The following is a 23,262-nucleotide window of genomic DNA, read 5'->3' as shown; positions in this document are numbered from 1 at the left end:
ATTTTCCTTTCCTTCCTCCTACTCTGCGAGTGTTGGGTCATTAGGATTTCAGCGTCATTCGTGATTGGTGTTCCTATTATTTTTCTTACTCTACTAGTAAGCTTCAAGTCATGTTTTTGCATTCTGCTTTTGAAAAGTAAGGAAGAGACGGTATATTTTTAAAATGAATTTACTAAACTTATTTCATATTTTTAAATTCTAAACAACTCAGGAAATCTTTTATTCAAACTCAGATACGCTTCTGTTTTCTAAATCTTTTATTCAAACTCAGATACGCTTCTGTTTCTTCTGTCATAAAATCACCCTTTTCTCTCTCAAACTCCAGTCCTTCTCTCTGCATCTTTGCAAGAAGCTGCCTGCCTTTACTGTATCTGCGACTTACTCAGAGTTACTCTTCATCCCACAGAAATGCATTCCAGAACCACCCTTCTTTTGCCTAAATTACTAGTTCTGAAATCAGTAATGCCTTTGTTGTTAGTGAATCCCATGGAATTAGGACTTGGCTCCTTGACAGAGTGAATGCAACACTGATTTCCTGTGGCTTTCAGATTACGATTGCTCCCTTATCCTTCTCAGGTTCTTGTACGCTTTTTGGTCCCCTTCGTGGAGCCTTTGTCCTCCTGCTGTTAACGTTATGTCCCTGTTCACAGCCATGTGCCTCGCTCTAGCAATGTCTTGCCCCCAGCAATCCTGCTCGTTGCTGGCCTTCGTGTACAAATAAATTTTTGGGCTAGGGGTTCCCACAGCCACCTTCAAGCCTAACAATTCTCTAAAAGGACTCACAGGACTCAGGAAATTCTATTATACTCTATGATTATGGCTTATTTCAGCAAAAGGATACGAATCAGAATCTGGGAAATTCATAAATATGTAGAAATGAAAGAACATAATCAAACTAATCATTAGATCAAAATAGAAATCCACACGGAAAATCAGAAAATGCCCTGAGATGAATTAAAATGGAAACACAACACACCAGTATTTCCAGGATGCATGTAGGTCAGTGCTTAGAGGAAAATGTATAGTTTTAAATGCCTATATTAAAAAAAAATAATAAAGGATTTCAAATACATAAACAAAACTTTCATCTTTAGGGGAAAAGAAAAACAAAGCAAGAAGAAAAATAATAATAAACATTAGACCAGAAATAAGTGAAACAGAGAACAGAAAATAGAGAAGAATCAATGAAATCAAAAGCTGGTTAAGATCAACAAAACTGAAAGCTTTCATTTCTACGTATTTATGAACTTCCCTGATTTCCTTCTTTAATGGATTTCTAATTCATTCCATTGTGGTCAAAGAATGTCCTTTGTTTGATTTTGGTGCTTGAAACATTTTTGAGGCTTGTGTTAGTGCCCAGCGTGTGGTGGTCTAGCCTAGAGAATATTCCGTGTGCACTTGAGAAGCGTGTGTTTTGGGGTGTGGTGTTTTCTCAGTCTCTGCTTCCAGTCTTTGCTACCCAGGTACACTAACGCTAGCGTGATCTTTCCAGAACACAAGCCTAAATATGCAACTCCCCTCTTTAAAACAATGAAATGCTTTTTAGTGCCCTTAATTTTGAACATTTCACGATGTATTTAAAAAATGACTTAAGGCTTTGCGTGATTTGACCTTGGCTTTCCCTCCACTTTGACGCCCCCATCCCCACCTCGAATTGTTTTTGTAATTCAACCATGTAGCACTCCTTTCTTTTTCCCCGACACACCATCTCTGTGGTCTTATTCTATGCTTTTCCCTCTGTCTGGAATACTTTGCTGCCCCTCCCCTAGCTGTTAGTTCTCTCATCCCTAGATGACACTTCTTGTACAGACACTTCTTGTACTCCCCACAGCTGAGTTAGATGACTTTCCTTTTTGAACATTTAGACCTAAACTTTCCTTTTATTACAAAACGTCACACTTTTGTTTATTCATTACACATCTTTCTTGACTCAAGCAGAAAGATGGGGTATGAAGAAAAGGGGAGGACTCAAATATAACTTCCAAAGTTTCTCAGTTGGGTATTTGGATGAGATGATGTATTCCATTTTGTAACTGTTGAATTCCGTTACTTGTGTCGTTAGCCAAATAGAAATGTACAGAAATAATGTGACCACATGGTTCTTGATTTCAGTCAATCTGTCATGGTATGTGTATGTCTTCTTCCTTTGTTAGATTGTGAGTTCTTTAGTTATAGAGACCATGGCTGGCTCCTCTCTTTTTTCTGTGACTTGGTACATCATAGATGTTCAGTAACTACTAACTGAGTTATAAATAGCAATGCCCATATATCTGTTATATGGTATTTTAATTGTATTATAAATGTTTCACTTGGAAAAATCATGCCTGGGGAAAGGAGTTATGGCTGATGATAGAAAATTTTAGTTTTGGGGAAAAAGTACTATGTGTTTTCTCCTTTTTACAATAATTTATTGATGCGTTTTTGTTTTAACAAACTCAGATCTTGTTTTACGAATTCAACTATTGTCATAACCTTTTTTATTTCTATTAAAAGAGTTTGCTTCTTGTTCTAAATACTTTTGTATTTTTGACATGAGGTGAATTACGCCATCTTCCGTCTTCTCTGTAGGACTATAATGATGAAATCAGGCAAGCACAGCTCCAGGAATTAACATATTTGAATGGTGGTTCAGAAAATGCAGATGTACCGGTTGTCCGAGGGAAATCCACCTTACGTACAAGAGGTGTACCAACCCAAACAATAACCAGGTAGGCGTAATTAATTGACTTATTTTGTTGTTAGAGTAGGATACCGGGACAACAATTTTAATGTTTTCTCGATTTATAGTCAGACAGCTCTATCAGTGTATTAGTGGTTTTCTTTAATCACCTCTTCCATCCTTCGTAATCTAATCCGTACCACTCTTCCAGTTTTTATTTACAATCTTAATGATCTTTTAAAATTAAATTAGATTTTATCTTCTCCCTGCCTACAATCCTTCAGTGTAAGGTAATCATGTATAGTTTCCTTTGCAGCTAGAAGAAAACCCACACTTTCTGACACACACTTCCGCCACCTGGCACTGTCTACCCCTTTCTCACTTTCTACCTTGCACTCCAGCCAGCCTGGTCCAAAGGCTTTCTGTCCTTAAACAGGCAGAACCCATTTCTTCCCTCATCCTTTGCAGCCACTCTTCCTTCTCCTGGGAACGCCTTGTGTCTAGTCATCTAGCTAAGTGGTACCCTCTCAGCCCTGCTTTCTCAGGACACACAGGCACCTTTCCTGACGGCTCTGTTGAAAGCAGCCATCTCCAAGGCCAGGACTGGGCCACGACACTCTGTCTTCATTACTTTGTAGCACTCATCAAACTGAATTTACCTTTGTTATTTGTTCACTTTTTCACGGGTTTCTCCTCATTATAACGTAAACTCATGAAGGTCCTCGTATGCGTCCCCAATACCTGGCATATAGTAGTCACTCAGTAAAAAACTGTTGAGTGAATGTAGTACCATAGCAAATCCTTGAGGCTCTTTCTGATCAAGTGTTGAACATTTACGGTATTTTTTGTTAATGTAGTTCTTGTCTGTCACATGATTGAATTAGCTCTGTGGTCACAAGGATGTCACCACTTTGGAATTTCACAGTGGAACAAGTTATTCCTGGAATCTTCATGAATGTCACCCACTGTTACCCCTTCAGGATACCTTTCTGCTAAAACTAAATCCTGCATAATAACGGCCTCAATAAAATCTTTTCAGTTTCAAATGAGGGAACTAAACTTAGACTTTTTTTTAATTTTTTTTTTATTTAGGAGACGAGGACACACGTTTTGTTTTGTTTCTCTCAGTAGGTCTTCCCCTCATGCTTTGCCTGCTGCTCTGATCTGGGCCAGACAGTTTTGAACCCTCAGGGGTGCTCCCTTCAAAGCAGCTGGCTCGTTCTGTGTCATTTGTCCCCTGGCCTTTCTCTGGCCCTTTCTCCTACGTACCAGGCCATCCTCTGTCCCTGAGTTTGACACCAGAAACAGCAGGAAGAAAAGTGAACATAGCAGATGAAATCTGCCTTTCGAAGTAGTAAATAAATGTGTCTGCACCAGAATTGGGTGCTGAATGTGGTGGTTTTGTTTTAGCTTAGGACGTGAGGCCAGCCCGCTCACTCAAGGCCTTTTCTCAGCTTTCACCCAACTGGGGGCATTGTTAGCTACAGTTTCTTTACATAGTTTGCCTGCCCCTTTCTCGCTTCTCTTTCTTGGACTACGATCCCACATGTTGGATCTTATGATTGCACGTCCCGCACTGTGTCAAGGTGCTGGGGAGCTGCAGCAAACTCACAGGGTTGCCCCCAGACAGGTTCATGTTTCATGGGACTTGCAGGAACTGGCAGGGGGAGGTAGTCATTCATAGTTTCAACATTAGATTGTGCCCTGCTGGTTTTCATGACGTCGCATCTTTGTGAAACTGGTATTTCGGCTTGCGCTGTGAGAGGCAATGAGTAGCCACAGTTAACTCTGCCTGTTGGGCACTACATGGGAGAACATGGGACCCTGGCACCCTCCTTCCCTCCTCCACATTGATTTGCACGTGGTACTTACTCTCTTTGAAATGCAGTGTGAATGATAGCATAGATGCCAGCGGTTGCTTCTGGGACTGAAATATTTTCCTTCAGAGTGTGTGAAGTTATGAGAAATGTGATCAGGAAAACTGAATAGTTAGTATATGGGTCATAAATACAGACGGTGCCAAAAAAATGTATACACATTTTAAAAAAGGAAAACTATTAAAATTGTCATACTCAATATACACCGATAACAAAGGATGAATACAAGTCCCGTTTGACTTCTGCAATGACAAGAGGTGCTCAAAGTGGTTACCATCAGCGTCCAGACACTTCTGATGATGGCGAACTACTGCTTGAGAAACGTTGACCGAAGTGTTAAATCTCTTTAAATGTATATATATAAATTTGGCACCCCCGGTGTTTCACACAGCTATATTGAAAGATCTTTTTTTTTTATTAAGGTAAAGGTGGATATAGGAGAACGATAACATATTTCTTCTCCTACTAGACACATTTTCAATTAAAAAGCATTTTATTAGGATGCTATTTAAATTGTGTGACTCCCTCCCAGACTTACCTTCTCAGGACGTTCTACCTCCTAAACCGTCAGAACCGTTGGCCTCCTGTGCTTCTTTCTCATTCTGTGTCAGCGGCACGTGCCTTTCCTGAAAACCTAGGGGCTGACACCTGGCACGTATGCCCTACGCCGCGGGCAGAATACTGGAGGGCTTCCCTGGGAAATGAGCTGCTCTTGCCTTGAGGTCCCCAGTCCTCAGCATCCAGTTACTCTTTACCCAGTGCTCTTGGATGGTGTATTAGCGAGCGGCCGCATTGGAGTTAAGGGGAGACAAAAGGAGAAAAATATGTGGTTTGTTTTAAAAGCACCTTAATAGGCTTTAGGAAGACAACAACCGAGGCAAATAATGTTGCAGATGGTGTGAGAGCTTCTGACCGGAACTTGTAATTTAAATGCCAGCCAGGGATGGACAAATAAGAGAAGCACTTAGACATACAATGTCAAGTGCAGCATAAAGCTGGACAGATGTACCAGGCCCTCCTGTAGACTTCAGTGCCAGCTAGGGGCAAGTTTTTGACACCTGGCATGCCAGCCGATTTCTTCCTTGGCTAGTATGAGACAAGACCCACCAATAAGCTGAGACAGATGCAGTGGGACTCTCTCCCCACCACACCCTGGGATTTCAGAAGTTTGAATGTTTTGTTTCCTCTTGAAAATCCATCAGCCTATTTCTGATGTTAAGTCATTTAATGTCACACATTTTCCTTGAGCTCATTCTGTGACAGGAATTGAAGTTGCAGAGATGCTTAAGTCATTGATCGTCCCTATGTCAGGGAGTTTTAGAGGGAAATTGAGAGAAATCAGTAATTACGATGGAATGGTTTAAATAGGGGGCGAGGGGTGTGAGAAGAAATTGAAAGGGAAATAGAAACAAGGGTGCAAATAGATGTGAGTGGGGTCTGTGGGTACAAACAGGCTTAGGATGAAGGTGAGAAATGATGCCAGAGGGAGGTCATCACAGGTAGAGAGGCTCAACCGCAGAAAGGGTGGGGACTGTTTATGGCTTGAAATTAGGGTGTGACACTGGCAACATCAGGGGGTCTAGAGTCACCTGGCTCTGACTGTCTGGCCTCAGGGAACTTCCCTCCTAAGCCACAGTTTCCTCATCTATTACACAGAGATAGAAAATTGAACTCATCCAAAGTCTACTTAATTTTTTTAATGTCTCATTCCAAGTCCAAGCAGTGACGTGATTCATTTACAGATTACTCAAAGTGATCCTACCCTCAGAGTTGAATTCTTACAGCACAGGTATTGGATCAGGCCCTCGATATAGGACCTCATGCCAATCACACATCTCTCTTAAACTCCTTTGGTGTCAGTTTCATTGTTATCAGAGAGGAAGACCTGTGCTTCATAGGCCCTAAAGGAAGAAATAGGGCTGATAGTTAGACTGATAAAGATTTTGCTAGTTTTGTTTTTGAATAAAAAAAAAAAAAAGTAAAAGTATGCTATCAGCCAGAACCGTAAGTCCATGACGATTAAAATTTCACTGGATGAAAAGAGAAGTCTTTTGCGCTTTATAAGAGGTTGTACTTTCTCGCACTGTCTTATAGTGTCAACAGTTTCACTGCTCACTACTTTGTAAGTTGTTAGAGAGAAAACAAATTGCCTTGGATCTATTTTATACTCTGTGTCGTGTAAACAGTTGCTCACTAATTTTTTAAAAAAATTACACTGAATATTGGATGGTTCCCAGAATAAAGAAAAGAGATAAGCAACGGGTTGCAGAGCAGGTCTGTAACCTCTGGGTCTAAACCACCAGCAGCAGCCCTTGAGAGCTTGTTGGCAGTGCAGAATCTCAGTCTCCCGCTACACGCAAACACCTTCTGACTCAGACTCGGCCCCATGCAAGGTCCCCACATGGTGAGGATACATACGGAAGTGTGAGAGGCACTGCCCTAGAACCACATTTCACGTGGGCCCTACAGGTGCCGGGAGCAGTTGCTGCCAGAGACATCTGTTCCCAAGTTTCGGTCTTCATCCACTCTGACAGTTTCTTACGTGTGTTCTGAGGGTTTATAACTTTGGGCTGGGTTTGCCTTTCCTTTTGTCGGGCCTCTCATTCACCTGTCAGCCTCTGGCAAGAAAAAAAGTCTCAAAATGATGAAGCTTCACTCCCTGAAAAACACAGAGATGAAGAAAAGTTGTCAGATGCATTAGGGATTCTCTAGGGAAAATAAATGACCCCTCAGGCCGTTACTGCCTCAGACGCAGACCTCACATCGATCCCAGTATACGTGTACTCTTACTCTGCGAGACTGCGTTACTGGTGCTAAATGTATAAAATACATATAAATGTGCTGTTGCTACAGGTATAACGTGAGGACTGATGTGAGCTGTACCTTCTGTCTGCTGCCTGTCCGCATTCTTCAGCAAGCAGCCGAAAGGAAGGTATCAGGACAGCATCGAAGAAGTCTACATAGTAATTCCCACATACCTAGTGCCTGTTCTAGGTTAGGTGTGTTTCTATCCTGTGTGCAAACCCCACAACTATTTTGCAAGAGCTAGATGTCATTAGCCCCATTTTACAGCCATACTAACACTGCTGATTAACACCATTCCTGTGGAATTTCAAACACTTAAACATGAATCGTCAAAGGAGCTTTTATAGGTAAGTGTCAGGAGCTATCTATACGACTTGTCTAAAATTCTATAGCAGATACTTTGGTATGATTCCATTGATCACATAATCTAATAATGTGGAGGATGATGGAAAGAATTGTGGGCTTCTTGAATATATAAATGTATATCTTTCAATTTGGTGAAACACATAAGTTGATATATTCAAAGGACATATTGACTATTGTGTGGCCCATGTAGCACCTTGGATGGCCCCGATGGGACATAGATAAGGAAGCAGGGGCCTTAATGAGTTTGAATATACATAGATCAACTGAAATGCCATGAATGAGTTAGAGGCACTATCAGTGGAAACTACTTTATCCCTCTAATCACATTGAAGATTTTTCTAGGTATATACTGGAGGTTAAAAGGATGAATAAGACAGTACAGTTCAGAGTGATGGGCATTTGTGTAAATTGTTGATTTGCATTGAGTAGGAAATGTGAGAAACACTTGATATATCCTATGTCGTTTTTTTTTCCTTCACAATAACACTAAGAAGTGGGTTGTATATCCCATTTCACAACTGAGAAGACTGGCTTGGAAAGTTCAGACTTTTGATTAGTTTGAATGTTGACAGGAAGGCAGAAGTTAAGCTATAGGCACAGCCAGGAATTGAATTCAGATCTGACCCCAGTGTTCTTGGTTTTGACCACCATGTTTTTTGTACCAATTTTTATGGGCTTGCATGAAAAAAAACAAAACAAAAACAAAAAAATGAAACTTAATTTGTAATACTTCTAAAAGGAATAAAACAAGTTATCTAAGGGTGAAAGTCTTATTAGATTTTGCTTCTTTTTGATGATCTTGACAGTTTTGAGAAGTGCTAGTCAGTTTTTTTTATAAGATGTCCATCATTTGGGATTTCTCTAATATTTTTGTCATGATTAGCCTGAGGTTATGTGTTTGAGGAACTCAAAATGTCATTTTCATCACATGATATCAACGTCACATTATCCACATGACTCATCACTGTTGCTATTGCCTTGGTAGACTGACTGGGGTCAGTATTTGTCAGGTTTCCCTGCTGTAAAGTTACTTCCCCACCCAGGATGGAATGTCTACATACACTCTTTGGGAGATTTTTCTCTTCTCTCCCATTTATTAATTATCTCATTTATATGTATCAGGATGGGCTCATGCATATATATTTTCTGCGTTGGGTTAAAATCCGATAGGAATTGTTCAGAGTGTTTCAGCATGGCCATTGGGAGTTCTTTCTATGGCCACTTTGCTCAATTGACATGCCCCCATAATTTGTTTTTAAGGTTTTTGAGTACTTTCCTATTTTCTGGCACTACAAGTTGCTCCAGTACTATCTTGTATGTTTTCTACTCTATTCCTAGAATCAGCCATTTCTCCAAGTAACCTGGTTCCTCCTGTTGGGTAACAGTGTTAGAAACCGAGACCTGGATCCTAGTTCTGCTTGTTACTCCTGGTGTGTTCTGGCTTCGAGGCCCCCTCCTTTAACAGAGCAAAGACATATATAGATATGAGTGTACACTAACCCATGTATAATCACATGTCTGCATATTTCTATGTTTAACCATCTGCAACTGTAGTAAACTAATCATGAGTTTGTATTGATGTCTCTAGTTCCATCCATCACCATATTGATTATTCTGGCCTCTTCCCCTTGCTTATCGATATCCTTCGCTCCAACATGAGAGGTGTGGCTCCCACCAACCGCCATCCATTGGTGATTTAGTAGCAGCATACACATGTAGTGCTGTCAGAATCGTTCGCTTGCACCCACCCCCTGTCTATGGGAAATAACAGTATCAACTAGAACAATGCTTACGTACGGGTGTGTTGGCCTTTAGTCTTACAAACTTCACTCATCCCTAAATTTACTTACTTTTCCTCCCGACTCCTTCAGTAAAGTTGTTTCATACATTTTTTAATGTAGTTGAAATGTTTTGTCACATTTAGCATTTCATCCTAGGAGACCTCAATTTCCTAAACAATGCATAATTTTTTAGTTTGCGTACATTCAAGTTCACTCTTTGTGTTTTAAAAATTCTGTGGGTTTTGACAAATGCTATGTGTAATGTAGCCACCATTTCAATTTTGTCCCCCTAAAATATTCCTACTGCTTCATCTATTCAACTTTCCCTTCTCCCCTGAACTTGTGTCAATCACAGGTTTTTTTGTTTTTTTTTTGTTTTTTAACACATCTCTGTCATTTTTTTTCTTTTCTTATATGTCTTGTAATTGGGGTTACACAGTTTGTAGCCTTTTCAGACCAGCTTCTTTCACTTAGAAGCATGCGTTTAGATTTATCCACACCGTTTCGTGGATTGTTAACCCATTTCTTTTTATTGCTGAGTAATATTCCATTGTATGGATGTCCCCCAGCTTGCTTGTCCATTCACCTATGGAAGGATTACTTTAGCTGCTATTAAAGCTGCTGTAAACATTTATGTGTAGGTTTTTGAGTGGAAGTAAGTTTTGAAATCATTGGTTAAATACCTAGGAATACAGTTGCTGGATTTTATGGTAAGACCATGTTCAGCTCTGTAAGAAACTGCCAAACAGTTTCAGAAGTGGCTGTGCAATTTTGAATGTCTACTGGCAATGAATGAGAATACCTATTTCTCCACCTATTTCTCCTATCGATTGGTATATTTTGTTAGTTTTGATTTTAGTCATTCTAATAAGTATGTTTTAATTTGCATTTCCCTAGTGACAAATGATGTTGAGCATCTTCTCATTTGATTATTTGCCACCTGTGTGTCTTCTTTGGTGCACTGTCTGTTCAAATCTGTTGCCCGTTTTTAATTAGGTTTGTTTTATTATTGAGTTCTAAAAGTTCTTTGTATGTTTTTATCACATAACGTGTTTTGCAAATATGTTCTCCCTTTTTGTGGCATGTCTCTTTATCTCTTGCATCTCTTAACAGTGTCCTTCTCAGTGTAGAAGTCTTTAATTTTAATAAAATCCAACTTTTCAAGGTCACGTAGATTTCTCCTATATTTTCTTCTTTAACTTTTATATTTTACATTTAGGTCTAAAATCCATTTTTGAGTTAATTTTTGTGAAAGATGTAAGTTCTATGTCTAGGTTCTTCATAGCTTTCTTCCTTTTTTTTTTGCATACGGATATCATTTATTCCAGCTCCGTCTGTTGAAAAGACTATCATTTCTCCATTGAACTGTCTTTGCTCGTTTGTCAGAGATCACTTGACTATATTTCTGTGGATCAATTTCTGGGCTCTCTATTTTGTTCCATTGATCTGTGTGTCCAGTCTTTCACTAGTACTCACTGTTTTGATTACTGTAGCTTAAAAGTAAGTCTCGAAATCAGATATTCTGAGTTCGCCAGCATTTTTCTTCTTCACTATTGTATTGTCTCTTCTGGGTCTTTTACCTTTTTATGTATTCTTTATGTTTGTCCATCTATAAAATGGCTTGGTAGGATTTTGATTTGGGTTGCATTGAGTCTATACATCAAGTTTGGTAGCATTGGCAACTTAACAATATTGATACTTAAAACCATGAGCATGGAATAGTTCTCCTTTGATTTATTTAATCAGGTTTGTACTTTTTTTTTACATAGAGTTTCTGTACAGTACATATTTTCTTAGATTTGTACCAAAACATTTCTTTAGCTGTTTCAGTAAAAGTTATTGTGTGTGTTCTGTGAAAAAGACACACAGAATGAGTTAGGAAGTGATCCCTCTGATTGGGTTGTCTAGAAGAAATTGTGGAGACCAGATATCATTTCTTCCTGTAACATTCAACAGAATTCACCAGTGAAACCATTTGGGCCCAGTGCTTTCTTTTTTGGAAGATTATTAATTATTGACTACATTTCTTTTATAAACATATTTATTCAGATAACTTAATTCTCCTTGTGTGAGATTTGGTCATTTGTGTATTTCAAAGACTTAGTCCAGTTCATCTAAGTTAACAAATTTGTGAGTCTGGAGTTGTCCGTCATCTTCCTTCATTATCCTTTAATGTCCTTGAGATCAGTAATGATGACCCCTCTTTCATTTTATTTTTCTTTTCTTTTTTAGCATGCCTAAAGGTTTAGCAATTTTATTGCTATTTTCAGAGAACCAGCTTTTACTTTGTTAATTTTCTCTTGTTTTTGGAAATCGACTTTTTTGCTGTGTACCTGCTCTCCCGATTAAACTAAAGAAGAGGGAGATAACTGATATGTAGGCAGCATGTTATCTGCTGCCACTGACCTTATTTAGAGGACGTTGTCCATGGCAGATGGATCAGGCTGAGCCTTTGTTCTCTGGTAAAGCTGAATTGTCTGCCCTCATTTTTTCATAGGACTTACACATTTTCTCCAGCTTTTTTCTTAACTTGAGCCATTCTTGATAGAGCTGCCTGCTTCCTTCCTCTCTGTCTTGGAGTCTGTTTTATGTTAGAAATACATGGATAGAAAACGTTTTGTTTATTTAGCTTAAGAATGGTGTTTTCCATTACTGGGTCATAGATCTGTCCTGTAAAATGTATTTGATTCTCTCACGGAGTGGTGGCGTGTAGTTTGGTTCTGGCTGTGCCAGCTATGTGTTCTCAGACAGTTTTAAGGTCTCTCTTGTTCCTCAGTTTCCTTGTTTATAGACGAGCAAAATAAGGCCCACTTCATTGTGTTGGAGTGAAAGTTGGATGTGACCCGGCATGGCACCTTCCCAGGTGTCGTAGCTTCCTGCTCCGTGTCCTAGCCAGGAACTCGTCTTGGGGCTTCTCTGATGTGACCATACTTATTGTTGCTGGACTAGCTGCCTAAATGACTTCACTTTATTTATTTATTTTTTTTGGTGGATACCTATTTCTTCTTTTGCTTCAGTTTTTCCTTTGTGTATAGGTTCCTTATTATTATTATATATTTTTACAGAAATATGGAACATTTATTTTTCTGAGGTATAAACGCATGTGAACAATGGACTGTTAGAAAAGATGATGAATATCGCTAATTTGACCCTCTTGCTTGCAGGGGAAGGGGAGGAGTCACAGCCCGGCCAATTGGAGTTGGGGTACCAAGAGGGACGCCGACATCCAGGGGCGTGCTTTCCACCCGAGGGCCAGTGAGTCGGGGAAGAGGACTTCTTACTCCCAGAGCAAGAGGAGTCCCCCCAACGGGATACAGACCGCCACCGCCACCCCCAACACCAGAGACCTATGGAGATTATGTAAGTGACGGTACCAGGCATCGACTTTGGTGATCTGATTGACTCAGTCCAGATATACCACTGGATGCTGTAACCAAGCGTCCGCTCTTACCTTGCTTTAGTTCCTGAATCCACCCTAGGTCAGCAGCCTTTATTGAGTACTAAATAAGTATCCGGTACTAGAGGTACAAAAAATGAAAAAGAAATAGCCTCTTTCATCAAATAGCTTAAATCTAAGATATGAAAGATGAATTTGGACGGTGGAAAGGTTCAAGATTAGGAGCAAGGAGACATGTTATCCCGCCCTTAGAGGATTTTAATGTAACGTTCTTTCATGCTCCCTCCAGGTTGCCTGTTAGTAATTCAATCATTTAAAAAATAATTGCCTACCTATACCAAGCTATTTTTACCCTGAAGTGTTTTTTCCTCTCAAGCTCTGCTGCTGAATATGGATTCTTAGTGGAAAATCTTTTCAGTGAAGAAAACAAAAAGTTCACAATTTTTAAAATGAATGCAAATCAGCTTTTCATTTTACCATCAATAGTTCTTTGATATGGCTCATAGACTTACTTAACATAAGAGAAAGGAAATATAACAGTGAAACTGAGTGGGGGGGGGTGAGGGGAAAAGGGATTTTTTAATAAGAGTACAACCCCCCTCGGATTCTTACTAGTTTCCCATAAAGGAAGAACATTAATATCGGATAGATGTTTTGTGTTAGTAATTGAAAGTATTGAAGAAAGAGGACACGACTTTTATCAAAGAAAGGGAAGCAGTGACAGGGCTAAAATGCAGGAACCAATAGTTTTTCATGTTTTACTTCAGTGAAGGTCTCTTCCTCGGTGCTTAGCACCTCTCTGCACAGTATCCAGATGGTTTCAGACATCACCTGGGCCTCAGATGGCCTCTTCTGCTTCACCTGCAGCCACTGGGAAAATCAAAGTCTTTGTCCTGGACAAACTAAGCTCTTTGTAATTCCTTGATTCTGCTGTGTCCTTTCAGGGCTTCCAGACCTTTGGTCATGCTGCTTTCTCTGCCTACTGTGCTCTTCTCTCTTCATCTGACTCTGTCCTATGCATCCTTCTCAACCGAGGTCAGCTTTCACTAGGAAATTCAGGGGAGATAATAGCTGACCTATTGAGGATCGCTACAGTCGCTGCATCTCTCTCTCCCCCACCTAGACTGTGACCTCTGGAAGGACGAGGATGGATAGCTTTGATCTCTTTAGTCTTGGCAGAGAGTGCATACTGGGAGCTCAGTGAATTGTACTTAACAAATCTCATAATAACTCACTTTCATCATTTTGCTGTCCAGTTGGGGAAGGATGTGGCCTCTAGCTCTTCTCTTGCATTTCTTACAGTTGGAGGTGTTTCTATGTACGAATGTTGGTACCAGACGGACAATGTAGTCATGGTTTAAGCTCTTCCACAAATGCCGAGTCTCTTAATACTAGCAGGACTGGGAAGCAAAGGAAATGTTGCTGGATTCCTTTTAGGCAGGCCCAGTGTCTGTTTACTTCCACCCCGTCGTACTTGGAATTCTCTTACGTTTGGATTGATGAAGACGTGGCTGGATGATGTCGCCATAATTATCAGCAAGGGGATAGGGTGGCATGGATCGAGGCCATGCTGTGCTGTAAATAGGGTCTGATCAGGCCATTTAACTTTTGTGGCTTCATATCCACCTATTTCAAAAAGCTGTTTATTGCCTTCTTTCCATGCATTCCTTTATCTTTCCACTCAACAAAGACGGATAGAATTCCCACCATGCGAACATGACACACATGTTCTCTTTCTCAGTGTGTACGTTTTAATGAGGCTAGCATGCAGTTAGATGAACACAAAAACTTCTTGAAAGCTTAAAGTCCGGGAAGTAAAGGAAATTCAAGGCACTTGTTTTTCCTATTTGTAGCTCTGATTTTTATTGATAAACGATGGGAAAGGCATTAAAACAATTGATTCACAAGTATTGTGTTGAGTTAATTTACTTCCCTTTCTGCCCATTGCAATGGGTAGTGGATGGCGGCCATGGGGAAGGCCTGTGTCCTTTCTGGAGCAGACAGGTTTGAAAGCTTTGAAGGAGAAAGGCAGCCTTCATTATGTGAGCCCCACGCTCACACCTGGCGCTCTTCCAGGTGCTAGTCATCCCTGTGGCCGCAGTTCCAACACACGTCAGCACTTCTGCCTAGTCAGCGTTGCCTTTAAACAAAGATGGCCGCATTTACCATCTTCATTTTAATTTGGCAGCAGTGTGGCAGTTTCATCAACTAGAACAACAACGCTCGCACACACAAAATGATTATTTGCTTTCTGAGTATGCTTTAGGTGGGAATAGTCAGAAAGCTGTCGTGGATACATCGTCCCCTTCCCCAAGTTGAAGTACTGTCATGAAGAGTTTAGATCACAGGTGCTATAATTCTCCCTCTTAATTTTGTGTATGGTATGTCTGGGAACATTTATTAAAATTAATAGCCAAGAACAGGAATTTTCCCTGCTTGGCCGAGCGTTTTGTCAGCCCTCTACACAGTTACAGGGAGAGCCTCGGTAGTTCAACACTGCCTAACAAACCTTGATGGCAGCTGGTAGGAGGAGGAGACAAGCCCCCTCACTGTCCTCAGCTCTTCACCATCAGTAGCTCTGCCTCTCAGGTAGGCGCTTTTGACCTCACCTGCCTCCACTGACCCAACTTGAATTGAATTTCCTACTTCTAGCCCCTCTAACACAGCTTTGCAGTCTCTGGCATATCCCCAGTCCCTGGCCATTGGTCCTAACTGTTTGGAATCCTGAAGATTACTCTGCCTAGGAAGGGGAAAACCCACACTTTAAAAAAATATATTTATTTGCTTGCTTGTTTCTAGGATTTTTGATCAGGTGCTTGCTCTATAAGATATCTAACTTAGAAAGCCTAGGGTCCTAAACTCAAAAAATGGGTTTCCATTCATGTGACAAGTGGGAAAATTGACATTGGTCTTCTTAAAATATACCAAAATAATTATTTCATTGAACTGGAATAATCATAAATTAGATTCTAAACTCTATGAGAGTAGGGACACCCCCTCCCCGTTCACCTTTATATTAGCACCTAGCATACTGTGTGGTACATAGTAGGTCTTTGGTAAATATTTGCTGAGTGAATGAATGAATGCTCTCATGTAACATTAATGTATAACTTAATTATTAGCATGTATCTGTGTAGTGCAATCATTAGTTATGATTGCATTAGTATATATCTGGTTCTTAAGATTAGAAACTTCTAGGGAAAAGCACTGTGTCTCCTCACTCATCTCTAGCCACTGGCATCGTGGTTGGCACATTGTAAGCATCTAGTGAATGTTTCCTGGACTGGACCTCCCCGCACGGAGACCTGGTCAGTTTTCCTGGTGAAGGTCACCCTGCATCTTTTCCAAGCCATCGTTACTGGAACCGTCTGGTGGGAAGAAATAGGATAGTTGGCATTGGAAAAAAATGTCTTCCCTTAGTTAGCCTTGCCTGCTAGCACTCCAAGGGCAGTTTCAGGTTGTTACAGAGATCAAAGACTGATCCTGTGCAGCTCGAAGGACACAGAGAAACCGATTGTCAATCTCATCTCAGTATACGAATGACCTTTTGAGAAGGATGTGCTATTGCACGAGAAGCTCCTCTCCACAAGACCCTCTCCTCTATGTTATGTCACATTCTCCCAGCCACATGGTACAACAGGTATCGTGATCCTAGTGTACCATGGCAGCTGAGGGCTGGGAAGTCAGTGTCTTGCCTAAAGTCTCATGGGTGGTGAAGAAGGAGCAGACGGGAGATTCAAAATTCCAGGCCTGTGTTCTCTCTTGAACAAACTGTGCTTTATTAAAAACAACAAAATCCCCAGTGCTCTGCTAGCTGGGATGATAAGCTCTCCATCCTCGGAGAGAACGCAGCAGGTATTGCCCTCGTCAGGAGCGCTGGCAGGTAGCAGCGCTCTGCGTTAAGTAACCTCTCAGATCCCTGGCGATTCGATAATTCTCTGCTTTCAAGCTACCTTCAGTGGCTAAGTGGAAATTGAGAACGGTTAAGAAGAATGGGATGAGGTTAAGATTTAAACAATATAATAAACAGAGCACTAATACCACATTTATTGGCAAAAATAAAAATAGTATTTTCACTATTTTAAGGATTTCAGAGCATCTCTATCTTTTACAAAGACTTGTCATTGCTTTGGAACTCAGAAATGTAATTTTTAAAGATCTTGAAATACATTCATAGTGATAAAGGTTTTATTTCTGTAGAAGTTGTTTGGTTATATAGAACCAATTCGATTTACTTTTCATTTTCGCTTTCCTTTAACATTGAGTACCTGAGGCCATTATTTCCAGAATGAGAAATGAAAAGAAATCATATCAGTTGTCTATTTAAACAAAAAAAAAAATGGGATAAATCCTATTCTTTTAAATCCTGCCACAACTCCTGCTTTTTTTGAGAAAGTAACATATTTCAGTCCTTAAGGTGCTCAATATTCTTCTGATTGTGTGTATTAAAATGAAAGTATTCTAATACATTTTAGGCCCAAGAATAAAATTAATGGTATACATTAAAATTATTTTTAGTAAATAGTTGTTGTATGTCCATTGTAAGAATGTACTTTATTAGCTCAAGTGAGAAAGCCTGATAATTTGCAGGTATTTTCTTGTCAAAACGTGCCTATTGAAATTTGACTAATTTTTCTCGAGGTGAGTTGTAAAGGTATGTGATCATTTATGACGTCATCTGAGCCAGCTGTCTTCCTTGAGTCACTGTCGCACAATATTTTCTGTGTGTGTGTCATGGAGAAGAACCCCGGTTAGTAAATGAATCTTTTTGATTCTGAGAAGATCGTTATTATAAGGGTACATTCGACATACGCAGTAGCTATTTGAGCAGAACAGGCTAGCCCTTGGTGAGACCAACTCGTTCTTTCCATGAATTCTTATCTTTCAAGAATAACTCTAAGAAAACAAAGCAATTCAGCATGATGAACTTCCTTCCAAAAATGAAAAGAGATAGTGATGTGTTTTCAACCATTTGAGTATAAATCAGGACCTTTTCCATTTTTAACTTAGAAAAATTAGACATAATTACAGTACTTTTCATTTCTTTTTTGAGAACAAGAAGTACCTCTTTCCCAAAATGACATCGATTCATTACTTTATGAACAAATAATTAAGTAACTGACAAATTAGTCAGTGTAACCCAGGCTGCAGTCAATGAGAGCACTTTAACAATTCAAAATGTTGGTGTAATTACACAGAAAGACATGTTTGATGCTTCCTGGCAGAGCCCAATTTACATATGAATTTCAAAAGTAAAACCGTATTTGATAAATTGCTTTCGACTCCACACACAAAAAGCCCGTGCAATCTGAATAGATGCATGCTCCTCAGACACTCAATTTGGTAGTTTTATTTGTTATCTCTGAAAAATCGTGTTCGTTTTCATCGTTTCACCTAACATATGTTAATAACGATGAGATCTAAATCTCTGTCTGAGCTCTCTGGTATCAGCTTCCTGTGTTCATCTCTCCCTAAATGCCCTGCAGGCCTGTGAAAGCTGTGGATCAGGCCGGCACACAGGGCCTCATTCTCCCCCAGAGCCCCGCTTAAGGTGAATGGGACTGCCACATCCCAGGCTCCCAGGGTCTCATTCATTCATCTTCGTTCCATGTGTTCAAACAGTAGCCCACATCTTCTCACTGCTCCATAAGTAAGTTGCATCTCCACTTCAGCTGCATTGTAACTGCATTAGTTATGATGCTTGTCCTCAGGAAACATTCTCACCAACCTCCCAGTGTTCAAGTTGTGTGCTCTGATCACATCCTCATAGCCCCTGTACTTGTCACAATTTGCAGTTATTTGTTTGTATATTCGTTTTCATGTCTGACGCCACCCTAACTTTAAGTCTGTTTACTTTTATTCCTACTACCTAACATATAGTAGTTATTTAATAAGTACTGGTTGTTTGGATGGATGGGTGGGTGGATGGATGGGTGGATGGATGGATGGATGGATGGATGGATGGATGGATGGATAGATGGGCAGACATATAGAAAATTGCCATAGCCTACTTAGTCACACTTCTACTGTTAGTCTGACTTTAGCCCGGGTTCCTTCCTTTAAATAGTGTATCATTCACATTCTGGTGTCTAATGTCTGATAATGCTACTGTCCCCACCCCCTTGAGCCCGAGAACAGAAGAACTCAGTGTGGACTTTTAGAAGGATCTCAGTCTCTTCAGGGTAAAGTTGAGATTCTTCTACGTGACATCTGAAGATCTTCATGACTGTTCTGCTATCTCATGAGCCTCCGTCTCCACACTTTATCACTTTACATTCCATCAGCACCGATTGCAGTTCCTTAAACATACCAGGGAGTGAACCCCGTGTCCCTTTGCACGTGCTGTTGGTTCTCTTCACATGCCTTTTTTGTTTTGTCTGTGCCAGCTCTTTCTACCATCGATCCTTTCAGTGGGAAGCCTTCCTGGCCCGAATCAGGCATGGCTAGTCGCATCTTTGGCGCACTTGGCACTTACCTGTATGTCCACTGACTTGTCTTGGTCCCCAGTGGACTGTGGATTCCTTTAGGGCAGGAACTATGTCTTTTTTTACTTAATTCTTAGTTTTCCCAGCACCTCTCACAGGGCCTGATATCTTGGAGATACTAAATAAACATGCGGAGGGTGGCCTAACTAATTCTGTCCTTCCATGTTTCATGTGCACTGTTGTTAACCGTATTGAAATAATGTTAGGGATCTTCAGCCAAGTTTCGCAGACATAATATGGCTCATTTAGGGACCTAATAAATATGAAAGGCAATACAAATTAGTAAAGAGAGCATTATTCTGAAAGGCATAATACTTGGTTTCTAATCCCACTTCTTGTCAGTATCACCACCTATTTCTTTTTTGTGTAAATTATTTAACCTGTTTGGGCCTTAATTTCTAAATGAGCAAAATAGAGATGATGGCATGCTTTACCTGCCACACCTGTGGGTTAGACCACATGTTGTCCTAGTCTCATTTCCAGCTTGAAAATGTGATAGTGGATTGAGGTTTTCTGAAACCTACTCAGTTTCCCCTATCAGCCTAAAAATGATTTTTCTAATAAGGAACTTTATTTTCATCAAGTTGAAACCTTGATATTAAAAAGAAAGTCACAGAATAAATAAAACAAACATTTCAATGAGTGGAAACAAGCTAAAATGATTGGGTGTGAATCTTTTGAATTATAACAAGTTTTGAAAACTTTTAAAAAATGCTATTTTTAAAAAAAAGTGCACTTACTATTCAAGATGTGTGAACTAAAATTGTCTTAGAAATTCTAATCATTATTTTCTAACTCATTTAATTATGACTGCATCAGCCGTCTATTCATAGGAGTATTTACCATTCACCAGTATCACTTGATATCATAATGTTGTGTAATGGTTCTAAGCTTTTGAGGCTGAGCTGATGACTCAATCACCTTTAAACATACGTACAAGTGTTAGGACATTCGAGATGAAGTCATACAAGCTCATCAGAATATGAAAGGTTTTTCAGTTACAACAGGTCTTCGAATAATGTTTTTTTTGTTCAAGGTCATTTCATTGTAATGTTCATGAGAAGAAAAAAAGAATCTGTCCGGGGCCACTGTCTGTGGCATGTGCACATTCTCCCTACATTAGGTGGGTTTTCCTGGGGTGCTCGAATTTCCCCCCCCACACCCACAAATACCCCAAAGATGTGCACGTGAGGTGAATTGTGTCTAAATGTTCCCGGTCTGAGTGTGTGTGGGCGTGTGGGTGTATGACCCCTGCGATGGAAGGGCGTCCTGTCCAGGATGGGAGCCCACCTTGCACCCTGAGCTGCCAGGTCAGGCACCATCCACCGTGACCTTGAACTGGAATGAGGGGAATGGAAACGCATTCTCGTACTTGTTTTTATGACTCTTCCTTAAATGTATGCATAGCTCAAATTTATTTCAGTGTTGACTTTTAGAAGTGTTTTGAGTCTTTCTTTAGAAGTTTGGTGGTGTTTTGTGACCTAAAAATCTGTGACCTGGGGACTTCCTCACAAACACTTTTCTCAGCTCTTTACACAGATCTGTATTTGAAAGTAACACCATGAGGTCAGTACACGTTTCAGAGTCACGTGGCTGACTAAGGCAGAGCTAGCGTTCAAAAGCCCGGATCCCATCGACCTGGCTCCAGATCCCATGTTCTTAACCAAGACCTGGTGTTACAAGGACAAGTCAGTTTCAACGAAATCAAAACCCTGTATTTGCAAACGGAGAAACTGACAAATGAGTGGGAAAAATTATTTAATCACTTCAGACATAGAGGCTGCTATACCAACTTAGAGCAAGAGGCACATGATTGAGGGTGACTGGTTTTACCAATCCTTCTGCAACTACTGGAGGGTATTTCCTCACAGGACAGCTACCATCGCTTAACTTAATCCAGGTTTGAAGAGTCAAAGAGATAATTTAGAACAGGAGCAGAAATCTAAACCTTGGCTTCTGCATGTCTTTTCTGCCTGTTCTCTTGCATCATGGCTCAGTAAAGCTACAAAAAATGAAACTTGCCTTAAAAGCAATGCTACTGTTGCCCTAAGTGGTATCCTCGTCTGTAACATGGCAGTACAGGGACCACCACTTCCTCCTCTGGCATAAGAATGAATTCTTCTGAAATTCTGACAACTAGGAACAGCAGGGATGGCCTTTACGGAAAACCAAATATGTTTTTTAAATGGACGTGCAATTCTTCAATCTAGATGTCGCTTAAAGATTCAGTGAAGTCATACTTCTCCTTTTGAGTGCTCACCTGAAGTTTTAATTATATGACGAGTTTGGGGATTTAGTGCAGATAAGGGCTGTACTGATGGCAGAATTTCCCAACACAGCGACTACTGGCATAATTTTTTGACAGTTAACTAATCTCTAAACTGCTTCAATTATCTTGTTTTCCATAGTGAGAAATTAAATTAAAACAGAGTACAGATTGTGAAAAGGTTATTTATGAAAATGCATTTTAAATGTGAACTGAAAAGCCTAGGGACACCTTTTTATTTTAGATAAAAAGATGAAGGTTCTATAATTTTTTACATCCATTTTACCAGAAGCAAAAATAAGTGCCGTGTGCAATTTACTTGAAATGTCTATCAGACGCTTCACAAGTCATTCTCGTCTCTAAATACTTGAAAGATTGACCTACTTTAGAAATGTAAAACTTGAGGAAATAATTTCAGATTTTAAATTTATGAATATGGAGTTTTTCTGTGTGTGTGTGGGGGGGGGGGTTCCCTTCTCCTTACTTTAAACAAAATAACCAAGCAAAGTGGTTTATTAAGGGAGCGGAGGTCTCTGAGTCTGTGTCATTAAGGCTGGGGAAGCAAACTGCCTTCCTAATGAGGCCAGCCCACGCAAGGTGGCTGAGCCAGGTGGTTGTATCTGAGCCAATGTGACAGGCATGTCATATCCCTCAGGCGAATGAGCCTAAGGCAGGGAGGGGAACTTGAGAACCGATGGATTCATTCTCTCTTACAATGGATTTCCTACAAGAACCCGCCGTCTTATTTTTGGCGTTTTCCTCGAGCATTTAATGAGCATTCATAGAACTCAGCCATTGCCTTCAAACAGATCAGAGCCTAGGAAAGAATACTCACCGTCCCCACTTTGGGTCCTTCCATAATCTCCTGTGTATTTCAGGTGGTCATTCTCTGTTACCTGGATCGGGGTGCACATAGCCTATTTAGGGGACTTATCTTAGTGCAATCTGATCGCTCCTTTATTTGTCTTGTTTCCCATGACATTTGAAATTATTGATGATAGGGGCCCATGCCTTTTTATCCATAGGGTCCAGCATATAATAAGTAACCAATGTTTGATTTCTTGATATGGAAACAAAGCACAAGTACTGTTCAGAGTAAGAACACCTGCAACTGACTTATATACAGAATAGTCAGGAAGGACAAAGGCTAAGTGCTCGATGGGATGTGGAAAGACTTTCTAGAGGAGACAGTGTTTAACCCAAACAGCGGAAGGGCCTCGCGGACTCAGGCAGGAGGAGCTGGAAGGTTCTCCGCGGAGACTGCAGTGATAGGTACAGGCGTTGACACAGGGGCGGTGTCCGTGTGTGCAGGGGAGGCCGCAGGAGGTTTGCGGGTGGTGTGTCATTGACACGGCGTATTATCATCTTTATACTTTTATTTTGATTCTATTCACTTTGTTTATAGGTAGAATAGAGTGTGAGGTACATAACAGGACATGGAATCTTGAAAGATACTTGAGGTCAGGGCTACAGCAGTATCAGGCTGGGTGAGGACTGAGGCAGTGGAGTAAGTGGCTGGTCCGGTCGCGGCCATCTGGCCATGTCCTCACAGTGTGGCGTTATCCTGGGGAGGCCACCACACTGCAGGGCCTGACTCTCAGGTGTATAGGGACAAGCGACATATCA

At 40.5% G+C, this 23,262-nt stretch overlaps 1 protein-coding gene across 5 annotated transcripts in view; it reads left to right on the top strand.

Annotated features, from left to right (window-relative positions):
- The window catches only part of KHDRBS3 (KH RNA binding domain containing, signal transduction associated 3), a 165,680-nt gene that overhangs the window by 85,597 nt on the left and 56,821 nt on the right, over nucleotides 1-23,262 (top strand). For all 5 annotated transcript variants that reach the window (XR_002136731.3, XR_002136730.3, XM_088798937.1 and 2 more), the window contains exons 5-6: nucleotides 2,569-2,708; nucleotides 12,653-12,848. Coding sequence is in view for 3 of the 5 variants with exons in the window: in XM_088798937.1 (XP_088655063.1) it covers nucleotides 2,569-2,708; nucleotides 12,653-12,848 (336 nt within the window). In the remaining 2 variants the exon portion in view is untranslated. The remainder of the gene's footprint in view (nucleotides 1-2,568; nucleotides 2,709-12,652; nucleotides 12,849-23,262) is intronic.

The sequence above is a fragment of the Rhinolophus sinicus genome, chromosome 6 (genome assembly GCF_057876585.1).
Source record: "Rhinolophus sinicus isolate RSI-liver-muscle chromosome 6, RSI-T2T, whole genome shotgun sequence".
Lineage (NCBI taxonomy): Eukaryota > Metazoa > Chordata > Mammalia > Chiroptera > Rhinolophidae > Rhinolophus > Rhinolophus sinicus.
The sequence above is the reverse complement of the archived record's forward strand: the minus strand, read 5'-3'. Positions and strand labels throughout refer to the sequence as shown.